Source organism: Plecotus auritus, assembly GCF_963455305.1.
Source record: "Plecotus auritus genome assembly, chromosome: 8".
NCBI lineage: Eukaryota > Metazoa > Chordata > Mammalia > Chiroptera > Vespertilionidae > Plecotus > Plecotus auritus.
In genome coordinates, this window is record NC_137782.1 from 68,888,291 (window position 1) to 68,907,663 (window position 19,373).

General features: G+C 44.6%; 1 protein-coding gene across 4 annotated transcripts in view; it reads right to left on the reverse strand.

Annotated features, from left to right (window-relative positions):
* SLC23A2 (solute carrier family 23 member 2) overlaps positions 1–19,373 on the reverse strand; it is a 134,440-nt gene that overhangs the window by 20,986 nt on the left and 94,081 nt on the right. For 3 of the 4 annotated variants that reach the window (XM_080686436.1, XM_080686438.1, XM_080686437.1), the window contains 5 exons: positions 13,834–13,922; positions 12,796–12,866; positions 11,742–11,923; positions 2,589–2,709; positions 1,921–2,077 (listed from right to left, as the gene is read on the reverse strand). In XM_080686436.1, the coding sequence (XP_080542562.1) occupies positions 1,921–2,077; positions 2,589–2,709; positions 11,742–11,923; positions 12,796–12,866; positions 13,834–13,922 (620 nt within the window). The remainder of the gene's footprint in view (positions 1–1,920; positions 2,078–2,588; positions 2,710–11,741; positions 11,924–12,795; positions 12,867–13,833; positions 13,923–19,373) is intronic. The other variant, XR_013961538.1, reaches the window with a different exon arrangement.

Sequence of the window (19,373 nt, forward strand, 5' to 3'; positions counted from 1 at the left end):
TTTTTCTCATGCAGACGATTTCTCTATCAAGCAACATTTTGTATTTTTAATATCTTTTCTATGGTTACCTTGTTGCTGATGTCATGTTGTGGTTTCATTTTAGTGTCTTGATTTAGGGGAGAGATTTTTATTTCATTTTGCTATTTACTATTTTTTCAGAAATTGCCTTTTACTCTTACTGTTTTCTATTTTTCCCCCTTGTGCCTGAAGTCCTTAATTTTGATTTATAAGATCCTTATTCCATCTACTTCAACATTTTAAATTTGTAATCTTTTACATGTTGGACCTCTTTTCTTCCGATTATATATATTTAAAACCTTGTTGGCTTCCAGCCTTCCATATTTACTGTTATTTCACCTCTCCTTTAATTTATGCTGTTACTTTATTTACAGCAGGGTTTCTCAACCTCAGCGCTGTGGACATTTTGGGCCCCAAATCTGTATTTTAAGAGCCAGTCCAGGTAATTCTTAGCATGCTAAAGACAGAACATAAAGACAGTGACATATTTGAAAACCGGACTCCAAATTAAGCCAAATCCACCTGGCTTTCTGGGGTAGCTTTTCCCTGGGCAATAGAGCAGTTCACGCAGTTGGGGGTGACAGGACGGGAGCCAGATAGCTGTCTCTCAGCACATGCACAGCTGCTTCTCCGAGGAGCCCACCTGCGTCCATGTTTGTGCTCATCTCAGCAGCCACCTGCACAGGTGGAGGGCCACCCAGCATGTGCTGTGGGGCTTCCTCCTACATGCCCTCCTCCCAGGCCACCTCCTGACTGCCTCAACAACTGGCTTATAATCTCTTTATCTCAGATTATATGTATACTGGAGGCCTGATGCACAAAATTCGTGCAAGGGGCTCGGCCCCGCCATCGGGCTTCGTCCGGAAGGTCATCCGGAAGGACATCTGGTCTAATTAGCATATTACGCTTTTATTATTATGGATTTATGAACTATGCATTTTTTAAAAAAGGAGAGGAGTACCTATGTACATACATATATACTTAGACCATATGACCTGATGAAAGTGTTATTTTAGAAAGGCTATATTTTTTTAAGTGTTTGTAAATGTGTCAAGAACAGAAAGGACAACTGCCAATGTTGCCATCATTTAACAGGCGTACAACAGCTGTCTCTGACCCAGTCCTAATATTCTTGGCCTTTATCCTGCTTTCTCTCCTTGTCATTATAAAACGTGAAAATGTGACTGCTATGAGCAGGGGAATAAACAAGCTCAGGCTTCTCTAACTAAGCCCCAAATGTCATTTAACGCCATAGAACAACTCAGCATTTATAACGACTGGGGAGGGGTCTTCCCAGCACACGTGAATCCAAATGATACCTCAGCTGGGGACTGTCCCCCACCCCCCCACCTTGCCAAGAGTTATCCAACACTTAAATCTTAACTTACGATCCATCTTCCACACATTTGTGAATATCAGTTTACCTCTGACAGCTGGACCAAATTTTAAAAGATTATAGCTCCCCATTATAAGATTATACAAATCCCATCATGCTTGAGCAGTTTGCTTGCTAATCTTCAGGCCCCTCCCACTCCAGTCTGCTCACTTCAGAGGCCTGGGCCTGTGTACATGGCTCTGTACTTGTGTTTCTATGAGCTGCCCTTAAATCCAGGCCACCAGACCTCAAACCTGGCAAGAGGCCTCTTGTCTAGGATTTCACCCTAGTGGAACCCAAAGAACCAACTAGTTAACCTGAGAAGGGAGCTGGTTAGTCTCTCTGTGTTCACGATGGCCCTCCTGGGACAGGATCTCCCTTCTTTGGGGGTTGAATCCTCTAATGACCAGAATGGTAAGACCTACAGGGACGAGAAGGCTTCTCCTGCTGCAGAGCCTCCTGCTAACTTCCAAGGCCTCTCAGTTGCCTTCGTGAGCTCCTGACCCCTCTGCCACCAGAATACTTACAGGGGTACGGGACCTTAAACCACGGGGCCACCAGAAGCACACCCTGCCTGGCGTCTGTTCGAGCGTAGAAGCCATACTTGGTGCTGTCGGGAGGGAAGACATCGGTCACTGTGAAGATGAAGCAGAGCAGCCAGGACACGAGGATGGCCAGGATGATCTGAAGGGGTAAAAAAAAAAAAAAAAAAAAAGGCTCTGTTAACCACAGAGAGGGCGGCTGCTGGCAAAACATACGCCTTCCTACCATCTGAGTGCCACAGCCCAGAACCCCCCGTTGCCACTATTTCACTCAAAACACCCATAACAGATCTGCGGAAAGCCTACTGCTTGGATGGGATCAGATTTAGAGAGAGGAGTTGTCTGCAGGTAAAGTTACTTTCACCCTAAGTCTGGCTAATAAAATAAAGATAACGGACAATGTCCCTCAGGGGCAGCGTGGAACCAGACCACCCTCAGTCCCAGGAGAGTCAATGTCCCCCTAAAGGATTTCAGAATCGGAAGCTTCTACCACTTTGACTTGAAGTCCATGGCAAGTTGGGGGTTCATTAGTACCCCAATGTCACCACACAGACAGGGGCCCCTGCGCAGACCTGCTGAAAACCCTCCTTTCACTTAAACATTTTACGTCATGAACCAAGGGCAATATGTCAGGAGAAAAATAAAGTACTTACAGGAAACATTTTGAAAAGCTGTAACTTGTACGCAGTCCATCCTTTCTTGGACTTGTAAATTGGGAGGGGAAATTTAACATTTCTGGCATATTGAGAAAACAGTAATACAAGGAAAATTGTCCTGAGGAGAGAGAGAAAATAAACTAGTTTCAAAGCTGTTTGTCTGTATGTTAAAATATTGCTCAAACCTTCAATGGCAAAGTGATCACATATGTTCAACTCACTTCTCTAGCAAGTGGCTAGTCCTCTTAACTATTACTTGGGAAATCATATCTTTTGTAAATGCCATTTTTGAAAAGATATCAAAACACTTTTTCTTAGCATTTCTTGATATAGAAATGAAAGTCACTATGTAAATGCTTTGGCTAAATTTCCCATAATAGTATAAGAAAACCCAAAGAATGTACACAGTAATGGAAGAAACTCAAGCTATGTCAGAGAAAAAGACAGGCTGACAGATACAATACAGAGTGGAGTGTAATTATAACTACAAATTAACTAAAAAACAAGCAACTACTGCACAAGTGTCCGTGTACACACATACATGCAAACAGCGAAGATGGGACCCAAAATGCTCACAGGAATTGGCTTCAGGTGGCAATATAATATGCAAATTTGTCCCTACTTTTCTGTATTTCCTGGTTTATTTATAAGGAACAAAAATTATTTTTAAAAAGCAAAAAGCTTCAATATTTAAGAAACCTATATAGAGTAGATTGAAATATTAATATCTGTGAGATGTTTGTGTATGTCAGACATTACGCGGAGGTCTTCCCACCCATCATCTCAACCTTCTGCAGGAGCTTCAAAATCATCCACTTTAGAGAGACAATGTCCAAGATCATTTCGCTCGAGTTTGCAGGGTGGGTGGGCCAGGACTCTACAGCCTGGACTCTGAACCACTTGCAACATGGGCCATAAGGGCTGGGATGCCTGGGTGGGTGCAGGAGCCCCTGTACCCTACCCACACTCCTGACCCAGCTGCACTGAGGGCCACAGGAGGCAGTGATGTCGGGTGCCCGCCCTACAGCAGGTCCCGACACATCCTCAGTCCAGTGCTCGAGTGTGGCAGGTGTGGGATGGCTTCCCATCGCTGAAACAACAGAGGCGCACAGTGATGTGTTTCATCACCCAACGGGACTCGCTCTTTCACTTATAACCCGAGATAGAGTTGGCAGGAAGAGTGGGAACAAAGCTAAGCTTAATTGTTCCTGGGCAGGGTTCCAACAGCTGAGATGGAATTATCCGCTCCATTGGTCAGTTGAGTGCAGTTTCACTGTAACACTCCTAATGAAGTGGGGACTGCAGCCGGCTGGAGCACAGGCCCATGCTCCGCTGTCTCCCTGCCTACCCTGGGCTTCGCTATCCCAGTGACAGGCATCTCTGCTCCACCACCAGGTCACCAGGCCAGTACCAGTTCAAGGTTGAAAACATGCACAATGCCCAAGTGATTCCAATTTCTCTGAGGTGGTGAAGTTGAACAACAAAAATGGTATAGCAATGACATTAAAACTGGTTTATTTTAAACTTAGGCCAACATGAAATTTTCATGTTTTAAAAAATGCTATTGATTTATTTCAAAGTGAACACTCAGACCCAAAAAGGCCCCATGTCTGCTATTATTTGTTATCACTAGAGGCCCGGTGCACAGATTCATGCACAGGTGGGGTCCCTCAGCCTGGCCAGAGATTGGGGCCATCTTGCCCAGTCACTCCTCCCCGAGGGAGGTTGGCTGCCTGGTCGTGGGAGGTTGGCTGTGGGAGTGCACTGACCACCAGGGGGCAGCTCCTGCATTGAGCGTCTGCCCCCTGGTGGTCAGTGCGCATCATAGCTACCGGCCAGTCATCCGGTCATCTGGTTGTAATGGTCATTTAGGCTTTTACATATATAGATTATTGCAGGTGACACCCATCTGACAATTACACCTGCACTGTGGTGGTCACTTTTCAAAGCACATTTAAAAAAGGATGCTCGGCCTGGCCAGCATGGATCAGTGGTTGAGTGTCGACCTATGAACCAGTGGTTCACAGTTCAATTCTGGGTCAGGGCACATGGCTGGGTTGCGGGTTCAATCCCCAGAAGGGGGCATGCAGGAGGCAGCTGATCAATGATTCTCTCATCATTGATGTTTCTATCTCTCTCTCCCTTCCTCTCAGAAATCAATAAAAACATGTTTTAAATTCATTAAAAAGGGTGAGGGCCTTAGCTGATTTTGCTCAGTAGTTAAGAGCGTTGGCTCGCTGACTGAAGGGTTGTGGGTTAGATTCTGGATCACAGTTGGGGCATGTACGGAAGGCAACCAATCGATGTTTCCCTCTCTTCATCCCTTCCACTCTCTCTAAAAATCAATGAAATTAGGTGAAGTTTACAACTAATTAATTAATTAATTAATTAACTAACTAACTAAAAAGGATGAGGGACACACCCAGAATTCAGGGAAGGACACCCTGATCTTGGGCCCAGATCTAGCAATGCAAATGGAGTGGACTGGCAGATGAGCGCTCATTTTCTTTCCACTCTAAAACTAGTCCGCTTCTAATTTATGTTCATCCTCAAATACACCTGTGGGGCAGGTAAGCCAGGCAGCTCCACAGCAGAGGCAGGAGGTGGGGGGTGTGCCCACGTTCACATACCTTGGCTGAACAGAAAAGAGACAAGGATCTGAGCCCCAGATCCTCAGGCCAGGGTTCTGCCACCACAGCCAACTGGTCCATTTCACATTTATATATGGCTGGCTTGTTGACCTTTCTTTTACCTTACAAATATTATTCAAGAAACGTACACTAAAATGTAGGGAAATTATAAAAGGCAGATAAACAAAAAAAAAAAAGACAAAATCCTTAAGATCACCCATCATCCCACCACTGGTGACAACTATGTAGCATTCTGGTCTATTAATTGTGAACGGCTCCCCATTCCTGGGATGTGTATGGGTCATCCTGGGGTTAGAGAGGGAGACAGGACTGCCTGCAGCCATCCTCACCCTCAGAGCACAAACAGGTCATCCTCTGACCCAAAGTGGATTCATACTTTACATGCTGCTGCCCAACCAGCTTGTAGCCCTATTAATGCCATGACCTCAACAGATGGAGATCTGCACCAGCACCTTAGTGCTGCTCAGCATTCCATCTTACAGACGCAGCAGTCTTGTCTAACAATTCCCACAGGTGCAACACAGGGATCAACAGAAACTGTGATGGATCGCCCGTCCCTGGGGCCTGCCTATCTCCTGGTGACAAGTTCCCAGGGCCAGAACGGATCTGTCAAACAGTAAATAACTTACTTAAAAGCTTCTGATACACACTGCCAAATATGAACAGAAAGGTTGAGTGAATTTACAGTACCACCCAGGGACCAAGAACATTCATTTGCAGCTCTCTGTAACATGGGGCCTTATCGTATTTTAAAGTCTCTACCAATTTCATCAATTAAAAAAAAACCCAACTTATCATCATTTACTTTAACATTCATTCTTTACACATGAATTACTTAGTTCAGCATGGTTTGCAACAACCAATATTTTAATCAACATTCATGAGTATCAACTGGGGAATGGTTTAAGAGATTACAGACTATTTCTTTCTACTTAACATTGTGTAGTTTTACAAAGAATGAAATAGATCTAAACATATTGTGCTGGGAAGGTGAGTCCAACAAAAAATGCTGGGGTGAAAATAAAATTATAAAATAATTTATACCATATGTATATATGCTTATATTTATGCATAAACAAAAATATGAAAGGATAAATACTAACTTTTTATTAGTTAATCATGAGCTGATTTTTTTGAGGATGGGAATTACTTTACGTTAAATTTCCCTGTTTATTTACCATTAAATTTCAAATGGCTAGAATTTAATATTTGGGGGGGGGGGTTTCAGATAAAATGAGACTTCTCATGAGTGTTTGATGATGGTACAGGAGGGCTTGTTACACTATTCTACTTTTGAAAAGGTTTGAAATTATCCCTAAGAAAAATAAACAAAGTTTTCTCAAGGCCCTATGCAACGTCTTAGAAATGTCACCACATTTACCTCCCCCAAGAAGTGTCTCTAAATGCCATTTCTATTGGAGTGACTAAGGGATCCATGCTGTACAACCCGATCCCCGCCCTCACCCCCCACGACACACACACTGCTAACGGAATCCCTGTGAATATGCGCTTTGATAACTGGGTAGGAAGGGTAACCCTTTTAAAACAGTAATTAGCTATTTATATTTCCTCTTATCGCTAAACTAGAGGCCCAATGCATAAAGTTCATGCAAGAGTAGGCCTTCCTTCCCCTGGCTGCTGGCACCAGCTTCCCTCTGGCACCCAGGACCCAGGCTTCCCTTTGGCCACCAGCAGGCACCCTGGACCGGGCTTCCCTCTGGCCCAGCTTTGTCCGGAAGGATGTCCGGTCTAATTAGCATATTACCCTTTTATTATAGAGGACCAGTGCATGCCCTCTCGCAGTCCGGGACCCCTCAGGGGATGTCCGACTGCTGGGGGATGTCTCAAGCGGTCCTTAGCACTGCCATGGAGGCAGGAGAGGTTCCCATCACTGATTCTGCGCTCGCCAGCTGTGAGCATCCTGCATTGAGCGTCTGCCCCCTGGTGGTCAGTGTGTGTCATAGTGACTGGTCATTCTGCCATTCAGTCGATTTGCAAATGAGGGTTTTATTATATAGGATGGCTGCTTGTATATCCTTCATCCATTGCTCCACTGGGACTCTCTAATTAGTGAAATACTATGAATTAGAGACATTAGCCCAGCCGTGGGCAAACTACGGCCCACAGGCTGGATCCGGCCTGTTCGGCTGTTCTATCCGGCCGGCGGAGCCGAAAGAGCAGAGGGTTCTCTTGCTCTCCCCTCCGCTCCTTTACTTTGAATTTATATTAATTCACACAAACACTCCATCCATGCTTTTGTTCCGGCCCTCCGGTCCAGTTTAAGAACCCATTGTGGCCCTCGAGTCAAAAAGTTTGCCCATCCCTGCATTAGCCTTTCTTGTAGAATTTGTTTTAAGTCTTCCCAAATTTATTCATAACTTAGTTTCAGTGTTGGTTTTATTTGAGTATAAATGCACTAGAAGTAAAATCTATCCATCTATCTCTTTCCAATATCGGCTTAAGATCTTCCCTGTCTTTCCTGATTAAATGTTTATGTAGGTTTTCTCCTAGTACATTTATAGTTTTAGTTTCTGCATTTAAGTCCTAATTTAACCAAAATGTGATTTGATATAAAGTAAAAATTTACCTTTTTTCCTAATAATTATCTAATTTTTCCTACACAATTCTTCCATTTCCCACTGATTTCAAATATTACTGCAACACATATTAAATACGAGTGTTTTCTTGGCTCTATTTCTATCCTCCCTGTTCTGCTCTACCCAAGTCATTCGGGTCCAGGACCAGGACCACCGTATTATTACTCGGCTCTGGAATGTATTTTAATTTTATAAGGGCAAATCACCATTTCCTCCGCCCTGATCTTTCTGGTATTGATCCATATTACTTTACTAGAGGCCCGATGCAAGAAATTCGTGCAAGAGTAGGCCCTCCTTCCCCTGGCTGCCAGCACCGGCTTCCCTCCAGCATCCATGACCCGGGCTTCCCTCCCAGCCCCGGCTTCGTCTGGAAGGTTGTCTGGTCTAATTAGTATATTACGCTTTTATTATTATAGATTTTCTTGTCTTAGGCATTGGTTAGCACATTCAGGACAACTTTAAATGACATGGTAGTAATAAGCATACTTATCTTAGTTTCTGATTACAATAGGCAGGCCTGTTTATTAGTAAGTCTTTTGCCATTAAAGAATAAGGCATTTTAATTAAAATCTTACTCATGAAAGATTCTTCTATCCCGACACTGCAAACAGTTTGCAGTAGACATATACAGTTGAATTTTATTTTATTTTTTGTAACTGCGGTTTTTATTAATAAAATCCACACGGACCCATAATGGTTTTATTAATAAACTTTCTAATAATCACCCTTTCTTGAGGTCCTGAAATAACACAAAATTCATTGTTCTTTTATTGTATTATCTGTAGCAGCCTTTTCCCAAACTACATTGTAAGGGACATTCTTCCCAGATGTTTACAGATGTGGCACTAAAAAAATAATTTAGGTGTATGCAGAGCTGGATCCAAAGGCCCTTTCTGGGAGAATCTTCTGCACACTTGTGTTTTAGAAGATTTCAACAGCTGTCAGAGGGGAGGCGGGGGGAGAACTGGATGAAAGAAGGTAAAGGGATGAGCCAAAGAACATATATGCATAACCCATAGACACAGAAACAGTGTGATGATGGCCGGGGGTGGGGAGTGGGGGGGAGTGGACAAAGGGGGGAAATGGGGTCATCTGTAATAGTATCAACAATAAAAATAAAGTTAAAAAAATATTTTTAAGAAGCTTTACAGTAGAGAAAGATGCCTAAACATATCTGCCCTCGGCTCTGAGCGCTCCACACCCCAGGAAGAAGGTGGTAAGACTCTTTTCATTAGCTGTCAGTATTTGCCATTAAGATAAAACTGACTGAGTCATTTCCCTTCTTTCTAAAGCTCCAGGAAAGGTTAAATAGTGCAGGAATTCTCTCTTCCTTGAAGATGTAATACACTCACTGTCTCACCACTGGAGACCAGTGCTTCTTTTAGGGAAAGAAGTCCTTTGACATTACTCCCGACTTTCTCCATGGTCATGGGTAAGGTCTGACCCCCACTCCAGTCCTCCCCTCACTTACTTACAGTGTGCTCTCTAACTGCCTCCTCTGTGACAGACGGCGAGCCAGGTACTTGCAGGTGCCGTGGTGACCAACACAGAGTGGAGGCCTTGCCCTCACACAATGAACACCCCACATAAAAAGATGACCTCGTGGCAATTAAAAAACATGAGAGCCTGGCCAGCGTGGCTCAGTTGAGCATCAACCTATGAATCAGGAGGTCATGGTTCGATTCCCGGTCAGGGCACATGCAAGGGTTGCGGGCTCGATCCCCAGTGTGGGACGTGCAGGAAGCAGCTAATCAATGATTCTCTCTCATCATTGATGTTTCTCTCTCTCCCTCCCTTCCTCTCTGAAATCAATAAATAAAAAACAAACATGAGAGCAAAAATAAAAAGCTCAACAGGATTTAAGACAAAGCTGAGGAAAATTCCTATGAATACAGAAAGAAGATGAAGAGATGAAAACCAGGAGAGGGAAGCAGAGGAAGAGTTGGGGTCCAACAGTCTAGAAGTACCAGAAAGAGATGAGCAGGAACGGAGGGAGGGAGGCATCGTGAAATAAGTCAAGATCATTTCCCACCTGTGCACACCTGAGAGTCCAGAGCTAAAAAGTCCTGAGTGCCCAGCGAGGTTTCAGACAACATGACAAACCTAGCAGCTTCCACAATTCTAGCATGTGTCTTACTGAAGCTCTCAGAGGAGGATGCAGAAGAGGCGGCTTTGAAGAGATAATGGCCAAGCATTTTACAGCACTGAAAACGGTCAGGAAGGGAGCACAAGAGAAGCCGGAGACCACGCTGACTACTCGGCCAAGTGTGATCAGTGCTGTTACCATTGTCATTTTCTAAATTATCAGCAATTCTGACATTTCAATAAATAAGTTATATATAACTCTAACTACAAGTTATTAATAACTTTTGTTTTTTTTGGTGTGTTTTTTTATGATTCTAAGCGACTTGGGGGTTTTGTTCACCATTTTGTTATTGATTTCTAAATTAACTATATGATGGTAAATACAATTTCTCCTTTTTGCAACTTACTGCATTTCACTGAATGAGCATGCCTTCTACACCAAGCCTGGTGTGTGTATTACTCAACCTTCAATGAAATGAGAAAGTTCAGAACAAACCTGGATATTTTCTCATACCTTAATTTGTAATGATATATGGGTTATGATTATGCAAGGATCTATTTTATTGGTATACAATGTTCTAACACATAGAGATAAGATTAAGTGTTATGGTTTTGAAAACCAGTCCAGCCACTTACTAGCTGTGTGACCTGGGCAGCAAACTTTAGATCCTTATGCCTCGGCTTCATTAGTGGGGACAACACTGATACCTACCTTAATTTATAATACGTGCAAGTGTTATGTATAGCAGTGATGCACAGGCTCAGTAAGTGCTGCCTGTTATGGAATAACTAGAGGCCTGATGCACGAAATTCATGCATGGGTAGGGTTCCTAGGCCTGGCTAGCGATCAGGGCTGATCTGTGGGGCGACCAGCAGGATGATTGGGCTGGCGGGGGGAGGGGGGGGGCCTGCTGGCACCCTGCATTGGCTGGCCTGGGGCCTACGGGCTGGGGGCAGCTCCCGCATTGAGCATCTGCCCCCTGGTGGTCAGTGCACGTCATAGCAACCGGTCGTTCCACCAGTCTTCCACCATTCTGTTGATTTGCATATTAGGCTTTTATTATATAGGATTATAGAATATTTCACAAAGCAATACAAAAACAATTGGAAATCCTCTTGTGTTATTAATTTGTTTACTGGTTGGTAAAATTCCAGTCTTGGAACCATTTCCCTATTATGTGATCAACTCTTCTACAGACACACAAGAGAAAGTGAGTTCTATTTGTGGTATACAGAATTCCGTGGCTCTAATTAATAATCAACCTTACACTATTATCGAAGTCCTGGATGTCTTTACTGACATTACTTAAAGGGGTAAGTGACATGTTTAATGGGCTTGAAGCTCTGTGCAGAAGGACCGGCGATGACTAGCAGGACTCTGGCCTCCACACAGGTGTGCAGAGCTCTGCTTGGCCTGGGAGCCATGTCTCCTTCGATGCCAACAGACTCTCCTGCTGCATCTGTCTTCTGCCAGTCGGTACATACTTTTGAGTCTCCTCTAAAGGATTCTAGGTATTTCAATTCATGCAGACTTGGTGTGACTTCAAAAGTCAAGAGCTAATGGCACCACTTGAAGTTTGAAACCTTACATCCCTTCCCCTGCACATCACTGCCAAGTCTTCAGCATACCTTGACAGCAAGTCACTTCCCAACTCCGACTCTAAAACACAGTCAATTCCCTGGCACAAAGTAAATCAAGTTCTGACTTAAAACAAAACCTATCTCCTAAAGTCAGAATGTTCCAAGAGGCTGCCCCTTGGGGGTGGAAAGAGGGGAGAGTTTTACCATCCACAGCTGAGTGGTCTCAGAACACTTACAGCATGGCGATGCCCCAGTGCTTCCCCGCTCTCTCTCCCGCCGCCTGGAAACCGGAGAGGCCAATGAGGGCCACCGTGGGCGTAATGGTCAGGGGCCCGATGTACTTCAGCAGAGCACCGGGCAGGCCTAGGAAGCCGATGACCACTTCTATCAGTGAGGACATGATGATGGCCCCCTGGATCTGGAATAAGAGTGGGCACAGACATGAGTAAGCTGCTTATACATCACTACTCAATGTCACCCACATCCACAACTGACAATTCTGTGAGGCATCAAGTCATTATACAACTGGCATGTCATGGCTGGAAATTTCCCGGTGTGAGGTATGACCGGACTAATATAAGAATAGTATTATAGGACTGGGCACCTGATGCAAAGCGAACTTGCCTTTTCCGCTGATAAATGAGACAGGCGTAATTTATAATTCCTAAGGGACACTGCAGTATAAAGCTCCTTGACTTTAAAAAGTGAGTCCCTGCAGGACACTTAAAAGACAGCGCAATTGACAAAAATGCTAAAGAAATGTTTCTATTGTACAGAATAGTTGGGCTGACTCTGAATGAATGGTGAATGATCTTATAGGTTTTAAAAGATCTGAATAAACTGTCAGCCATTCTTATGTCTAAGGATTCCCACGACCTGTTCCGTTCAAGTGCACTGAATAGGCAATTATCTTAATTCTTTCCACAAATACAGGCAAACACAGAGTTCTGCTGCCTGCTGATAGGCCTCTGTAGCTCCTTCCAAAGGAGCCATGCCCCTCGGCTGGTTCCGCTGGGGGTGCCAGTGCGCAGGCCTGTGGGTGCACCAGAGAGAGGAGGGAAATGAAGGGTGAGAAACAATACTGTCTGGTTGCACAAAGCATTTCTGCATGCTTTATTTTACAGTGATGCCATCTAAACTGAAGGACATGTTTAATGACAGAGATAAACATGTCAGTAGCTGAGAAGAAAGGGAGGGCTTAGTCAAGCAACTGCAATTTCTTGGGCACAATCAACAGTGGAGCTGAGGAGAAACACAAAGCAGCCCCAGGTAGGCATGCTCGGCTTTTACCTCGCGTATGCGGGGGTACCAGATGTGCTCTGTGTGCAGCAGTTCCGTGGTTCCGTTGACAAATGAAACATCTTGAAAACAAAAACAAAGACAAAATTTTTCTTGAAACAACACTGACATTTCACAAGACACGTTCATTTCACTCTTTTTAAGAAGAATTTCCTCCCTGTTTTAAGTATATAGGTATATAAATACCCATCCCTGAAATTCAACAGTGTGGCTTACCATACTGAAGGGCGGATTCCCCGCGCTAACTTAACCAAATGTATTCATGGGCTGAAGCTCCCAGCTTGTCAGAAGCTGACGAGCTGGTGATGCACATGGCTCATGCCAGCCTCACACAAAGACCAACCCTTGCAGGCAGTTAACTTGCAAACCAATAGCAAGGCTGCCTAAGGTTTAAAAACCTAGATAAAACGGAGGGCCTTCTCCAGTTTCCAAATCAACTCAGTGGTCACCAAGTAACTCCAAGGAGCATGGAAGGAAAGGAAAGCTGGAAAACTTTGCTCCTGAACCTAAAAACGGAACAGTCTTTTGAGAGTACCGCAGGTCTGGTTTTCTTAAGTCCCTATCTTATCTTGTCCTGATCTTATCACTAAAGGGGAAGGGAGGTGAAAGTCATTTGCAGAAAACCAAAGCAGCCAGATCCTTAAAAAGCAGAGATGTTTCAGAGAAGGGATACTGATGCAGCAGAGAGAGTGATTACTGGTGGTTCATAAAATCCACTGGAAGAAAGAGGCAGAAAAATAGCACAAATATTTTTCTCTTCATTCCCATACATATCAATCTCATTAGTATAGAGAAATGCGGTCCCTTCTGGTCCTCACTTGCTCTGGGGTTAGGGATGAACGAGTGGACAGAGAGAGAGACAGAAACATGATCCACAGATTGGAGCATTCTAAGCTGTTTGCTGGTCTGTGTGTTCTGTGCCTGATTCCAGAAAGGATTTAAGGCTGCCAAGGGTAGCATGTCCAGGCCTCCCTTTTATCACCTGAGTTAAAGGACCCCAAGGACATATGTGGAAATAACTGCAATTACCTGTGGTGTTACATTTCCATTTATCTAAAGACAGGATGGCTCGAGCAGGGGCCAGAAATGCAAAAGCACTGGCCTGAAACAGGGGTAACCTAAAAGAAACGAGACCAAAACCATGATCACGGCATCAGGAACTACCGAGGTAGTTCACTATTTGATAGCTTAACAGTCTTTTCCATAGACAAACAGCACATGAGTAAATGCAGGCACACCTGGAAGAAAGAACCCCGGTCTGCAAAGATCGCCTCTGCCAGGCAGCCAGGGCCACTGGCTTCTCCATCCTCCCCTCTGCTGCTCTTCCCCCAGACAGCCTCGGGGCAGGCCCTGGGGAGCCCTGGAGTCAGCACCAGCACCCCAACACCAGCCCTGCCATCGCCACCTTTCCCCTTGGGGGTGGGGTGTTTTGCATTTGGGATTCTCTCTTTCCTGCTGAGCTTGTGAGCTCCTCATTAAACATCAGTGTATGTCTTCTATTTCACCACCCTTCTCCCTTTCAAGTTATCGAATAGCATTGAAAAAAATTTATCTTCCTGTTGTTCCATTTTATAGTCAAAGACTGCCCTAATCAGAGGTAAGCATTAAAATCATGTTAGTGTTCTACATCTATTGAGGAAAAGAAAAGCTGTAAGTTGCAAACCAACAGTAGATATAATATTGTGCTCAATCATGAAAAGACTCAAATATTCTAAACCTTATTTTTAAAGGACCCAGAAAATAATCAAAATCTCTGTAAAATCTCCTGCCCCCATCCTCCAACTAAATGCAGATACTCAGATTCCATCATTCAATTGTATTTTAGATATGTCACATTAACTTTATGAACACTTGAGCTACTCAAATTCAAAAGATGTTGCTACAGCTATATTACTAAGGTGGCTTTATGGGGTAACATGAGACCTTGACCACTACTGTTAACATACTTCAGGGCAAAATGGAAAACTGGCTCCTGTTTGCAGGGCTGGGAACTCCCAGATGTCCAGATCCTTCTTAAATACCATGAAGCAGCCTTGTGTGAGTGCCCTGGCCAGGGGTGGGGGGTGAGGGGGAACCCAGCATCCCTCCCTGGGCTGACAGCAGGTCCCGCCCTGACTGAAACAGGAACTGGACTGGGAAACAGAGTGGCTCTGGCTGGAGGACAAGCATCTGCTTTACAAGTGCAGAGTCAGCGCACACCATTCGAGCCAGAGGAGGGTCAAGATTCTCGTTCTCCTGGCCATTTTAATCATGCAATGAAATTGGCTGAGAGCAGGCAGGCTGAGAGCAGGCAGAGGCCAGAAATTCAAGATACAGAGGCAGGCTGCACGGTACAGCCCAGATGCTCTGCTGGCAGCCAGTCACGTGGGCATGCCCTCCACCAACCATCCCAGAGCATAGTACCATCAAAAGTGGAAGTGGCCGAAACCGGTTTGGCTCGGTGGATAGAGCGTCGGCCTGCGGACTGAAAGGTCCCAGGTTCGATTCCGGTCAAGGGCATGTACCTTGGTTGCGGGCACATCCCCAGTAGGAGGTGTGCAGGAGGCAGCTGATCGATGTTTCTCTCTCATCGATGTTTCTGGCTCTCTATCCCTCTCCCTTCCTCTCTGTAAAAATCAATAAAATATATTTAAAAAAAAAAAAAAAGTGGAAGTGGCCCTCGCAGGTGTGGCTTAGCTGGTTGGGTGTCGTCCTGTGCACCAAAAGATTGTGGGTTCGATTCCCAGTCAGGGCACATGTCTGGGTTGTGGGCTCGATCCCCAGTGAGGGTCATGCTGAAGGCAGCTGATCAACGTCTTGCTCTCACAACAATCTCTCTCTCTCTTTCTCTCTCACACTCTCTCTCAAAAATCAATAAAAAGTCTTTTTTTTAAAAAGTAGAAGTGAAATCACCTCACGTGGGAATGTAGTATATCAAAAGGGGAAAAAACTGCTTGATTTAGACAGATTCCTTAAGCACAATTTTTCAGAAATGTACAGAAAAGGTAAAGGGAGGTCAGCATCGAGTCAGAAATGGATGCCATCTCACATGGTGCAAGCGACATCTGTTCTGCTGTTGTTTCTGATGTCAAGCAATGCATCTTAGGACAATGTACCATGGGTTGCAATTAGAGAGCTTGTCCTTGGGAACCACTGCAATCGACACTGGCTCTGGGTTCTCCTTCTGGGGACATGACCTATACTCGACCTCAGTCTGCACTTGGCCTAGGCACCTTTCTGAGCAAGCATTTTATGGCATCACCCCGACCAGAAGCACTAAGAGCACTGCAGCAAACCAGCTCACTCACTTTCTAACAACGAGGACCCTGGGTTCCTCCGAAAGCGGGTGATAATTTCCACAAGTGCTGCCCCAGACACAGTTTCCCGAGGATGTGGAAAAGGCTGCACGTGGCGGCTTATTGCTCATTGTTGGGCCACACACACTGTCTGCCACAGCAGTGCTGTCTGAAAGACAAGTGGCCGCTTTACAGGAAGCAGCAGTCAGTACCCCAGCAGTTAAGTGTGGTCTCCATAACTGGCAGCATAACTCAACGGCTTGACTGAATTACTCTCAGGGAATTTGCTACAAGGGCACATGACTGCATTAAACAAGAGGCACTTCCCCAGTGTAATGCTGGTCAACCCTAGGGCTCCTCTCTCTGCACCTCACACACACCAGCATCTAACCCTCCCCAGGTAGCCAAGACTGCCTGCCATTTTATTTTGTACTGACGACTGGGAAGGAAACCAATTACACCATGCCCTTCTTTACACCAGGGGTTGGCAAACGGGCCCATGAGCCAAATCTGGCAAATTACCTGTTTTTATGAGTCACGTTTTACTGGGACACAACCACCCTCATCTATTTCCAAGGTGTTGACAGGTGCTTTCGAGCTTCGATGGGAGAGTCAGGCAGTCAGTCACAACAGAGACTATAAGAGCCTGAAATATTTATTGCTTGTCCCTTGACAAAAAAAGCTGGCCAACTTTGTTTACAGGAAAATATATTTTAAAAATGTGAAGAGGTGGTAGATTTTTTCAGACTTAAGTTTTTAAAGTTGATAGTGTCACTAGATGTAAGAAAAATTCTGAGCAGATGGGCACGTTTGTTAGGATACATCCCCATGGTGGGCTTTAGCCCCAGGACAGCAAAAGGACCTGACCAGCCCGACAACCAGCGTGGCTCAGTGGTTGAGCATCGACCTATGAACCGGGAGGTCACAGTTCGATTCCCAGTCAGGGCACATGGCCAGTTTCCAGGCTCAATCCCAGTGTGGGAAATGAAAGAGGCAGCCAATCAATAATTCTCTCTCATCACTGATCATTGATGTTTCTCTCTCCCCCCCCCCTCTCTAATTAAAAACAAACAAACAAACAAACAAAAAAACAAAGAAAAAAAAACAAAACCCTGCTGGAGGTGTCCCATTTCCCCGTTGGTACCCAGGTGACTTCAAAACGTCCTCTGCCCTCACATCTCACCAGCCCCTTCACACACATGCACTCCAGGCAAATTGGTCCAGGTTCTTGCCTCTGAGCCTTTGCTCATCCCTTCCCTTTGTCATCATTTCTAATATTCAATTTTTATTCATCATTTAAGGCACAGGCAAATACCACCTCCTCTAGGAAATATTCCAAGATCTCTTCCTTGGGATTTGTGATGTGTTCTTAGGACTCTCCAGCCATGATTTCTATAAGTCACCCACACCCAGGTCAGAAAGCTGCTTTTTGATTCTCCAGGGGTCGCTGGTTAAAAATGGATATTTTTGGCCCTCACTTACATGGCTAAGTGGTTAGAGCATTAGCCCTCAGACCAAGGGGTCATAGGTTCGATTCCTGGTCAAGAGCATATGCCTCAGTTGCACGTTCCCTAACTCATGTCAGGGCACATGTGGGAAGCAACCAGTCAATGAGTCTCTTGTCTCACATCAATGTTTCTCTCTCTCCCCATCCCCCTTCCCTCTCTTCTACTCTCTCTCAAAATCAATGAAAAAATATCCTCGGGTGGGGTTTTAAAAAAAATAAAAAAGAGGATATTTCTGATCTTACCATTTGCAACAACATGGATGTACCTAGAGGGTATTATGCTAAGTGAAATAAGTCAAAGACAAATACCTTTATGATTTCACTTAAATGTGGAATCTAAAAAACAACAGAAATAAGCTCATAGAGAACAAACTGATGGTTGACAGATGGAAGGAGGATTGGGGGGCTGGGTGAAAAGGGTGAAGGGACTAAGAAGTACACATTGGTAGTTACAAAACAGTCAAGGGGATGTAAAGTACAGCATAGGGAATAGAGTCAGTAATATTGTAATAACTATGTATGGTGCCAGGTGGGTATTAGACTTATTGAGGGGACCACTTCATAAGTTATATGTCTAATAACTATGCCATACACCCAAAACTAATATAATATCGACTGTCAACTGTAATTTAAATTTTTTAAAAATGTTTTAAATGCAAATTTCTGAATTCCACTCAGTCCTGGTTAATAGGAGTCACATGTGGGGTCCTCACATCTGGATTTTGAACAATGACTTCTGGGGTGGCTGAGGCACCAAAAAAGAGACAACCCCTATGTCAAATGAAAGGATTTATTCTGGTCACTTGAGAACCATTTCTTGGGTGTCTGCTTAACACATGATAAGCAGTTACGATGATAGAAAAAACTATCCTTAGGCCATTGAAGAGTTTCTGTTGTGTGAAGGAGACACTAATGGTGGCCACACGTGAAGGGTGGTGACATGGTGATCCCTGGTGCTATGGGAGTCTGCAAAAGAATCACTTAGCATAAGGATGAGAAGCACGCCATCACATGTGCAAGGTGTTCTGAGTAGTCCAGGCAGAGAGAAGAGCAAGTGTAAAACAAGAGCTACAAACAGACCTGGATCCTGGAGAACTGCAGAGACCTTACTGTGGGGAAAGCGGGGATTGGAGTGGTGACGGTCAGAGGGGGCCAGCGGGCAAACACCTTGTTTTCCTCTTGCAGAGGAAAACTACTAGAGGACCCTGCTCTGAAAGGTCCCCTTTGGGAGAACTGGGAAAGCTAATCCCAGAGCTGTTCTCCAAAGGCATTCTGACAGGGTGTGGCCTGGCATCATTTGCAGTCTCACTCATCCTATGGTGTTAGCTCAGATGAGCTGCCAGTCCCCAGCCCAGGGCCTCTGTCCGCTCCCTTCACAGCACCAAAGCGATCTGTTCAGACAAGCTCCCTCATGCTGATTTCATCACTGCGGGCTAACAGTCGCAGGAACTGGGACTGTTTCAGGCATTGCTGTATCCCCAGCACCAAGTTTCGCTTAATAAGTAATAAACTGAAGGTGCTATTTACAAATACTGTTTGAAAGGAATTTTATTAGAGTAAAAATAAGAGGCTAAGTTTTATGCATGTTGATTTTAACTGCAAATTTGAGAGAGGACTTTTAGATTAAAAGCACTGGGCAGAGAGAGTAGAGAGTAAAATGTGCATCAATTTTCAAGAGAAAAGCAGGTAACTACCCCAGTCTCCAGAGACTGCAATTGTAAAACGATCTCTAAGAAACATAAAGAGGTTTGGCTTTGAGGAGCTATAGTTTCATTTCTGCATCTGCC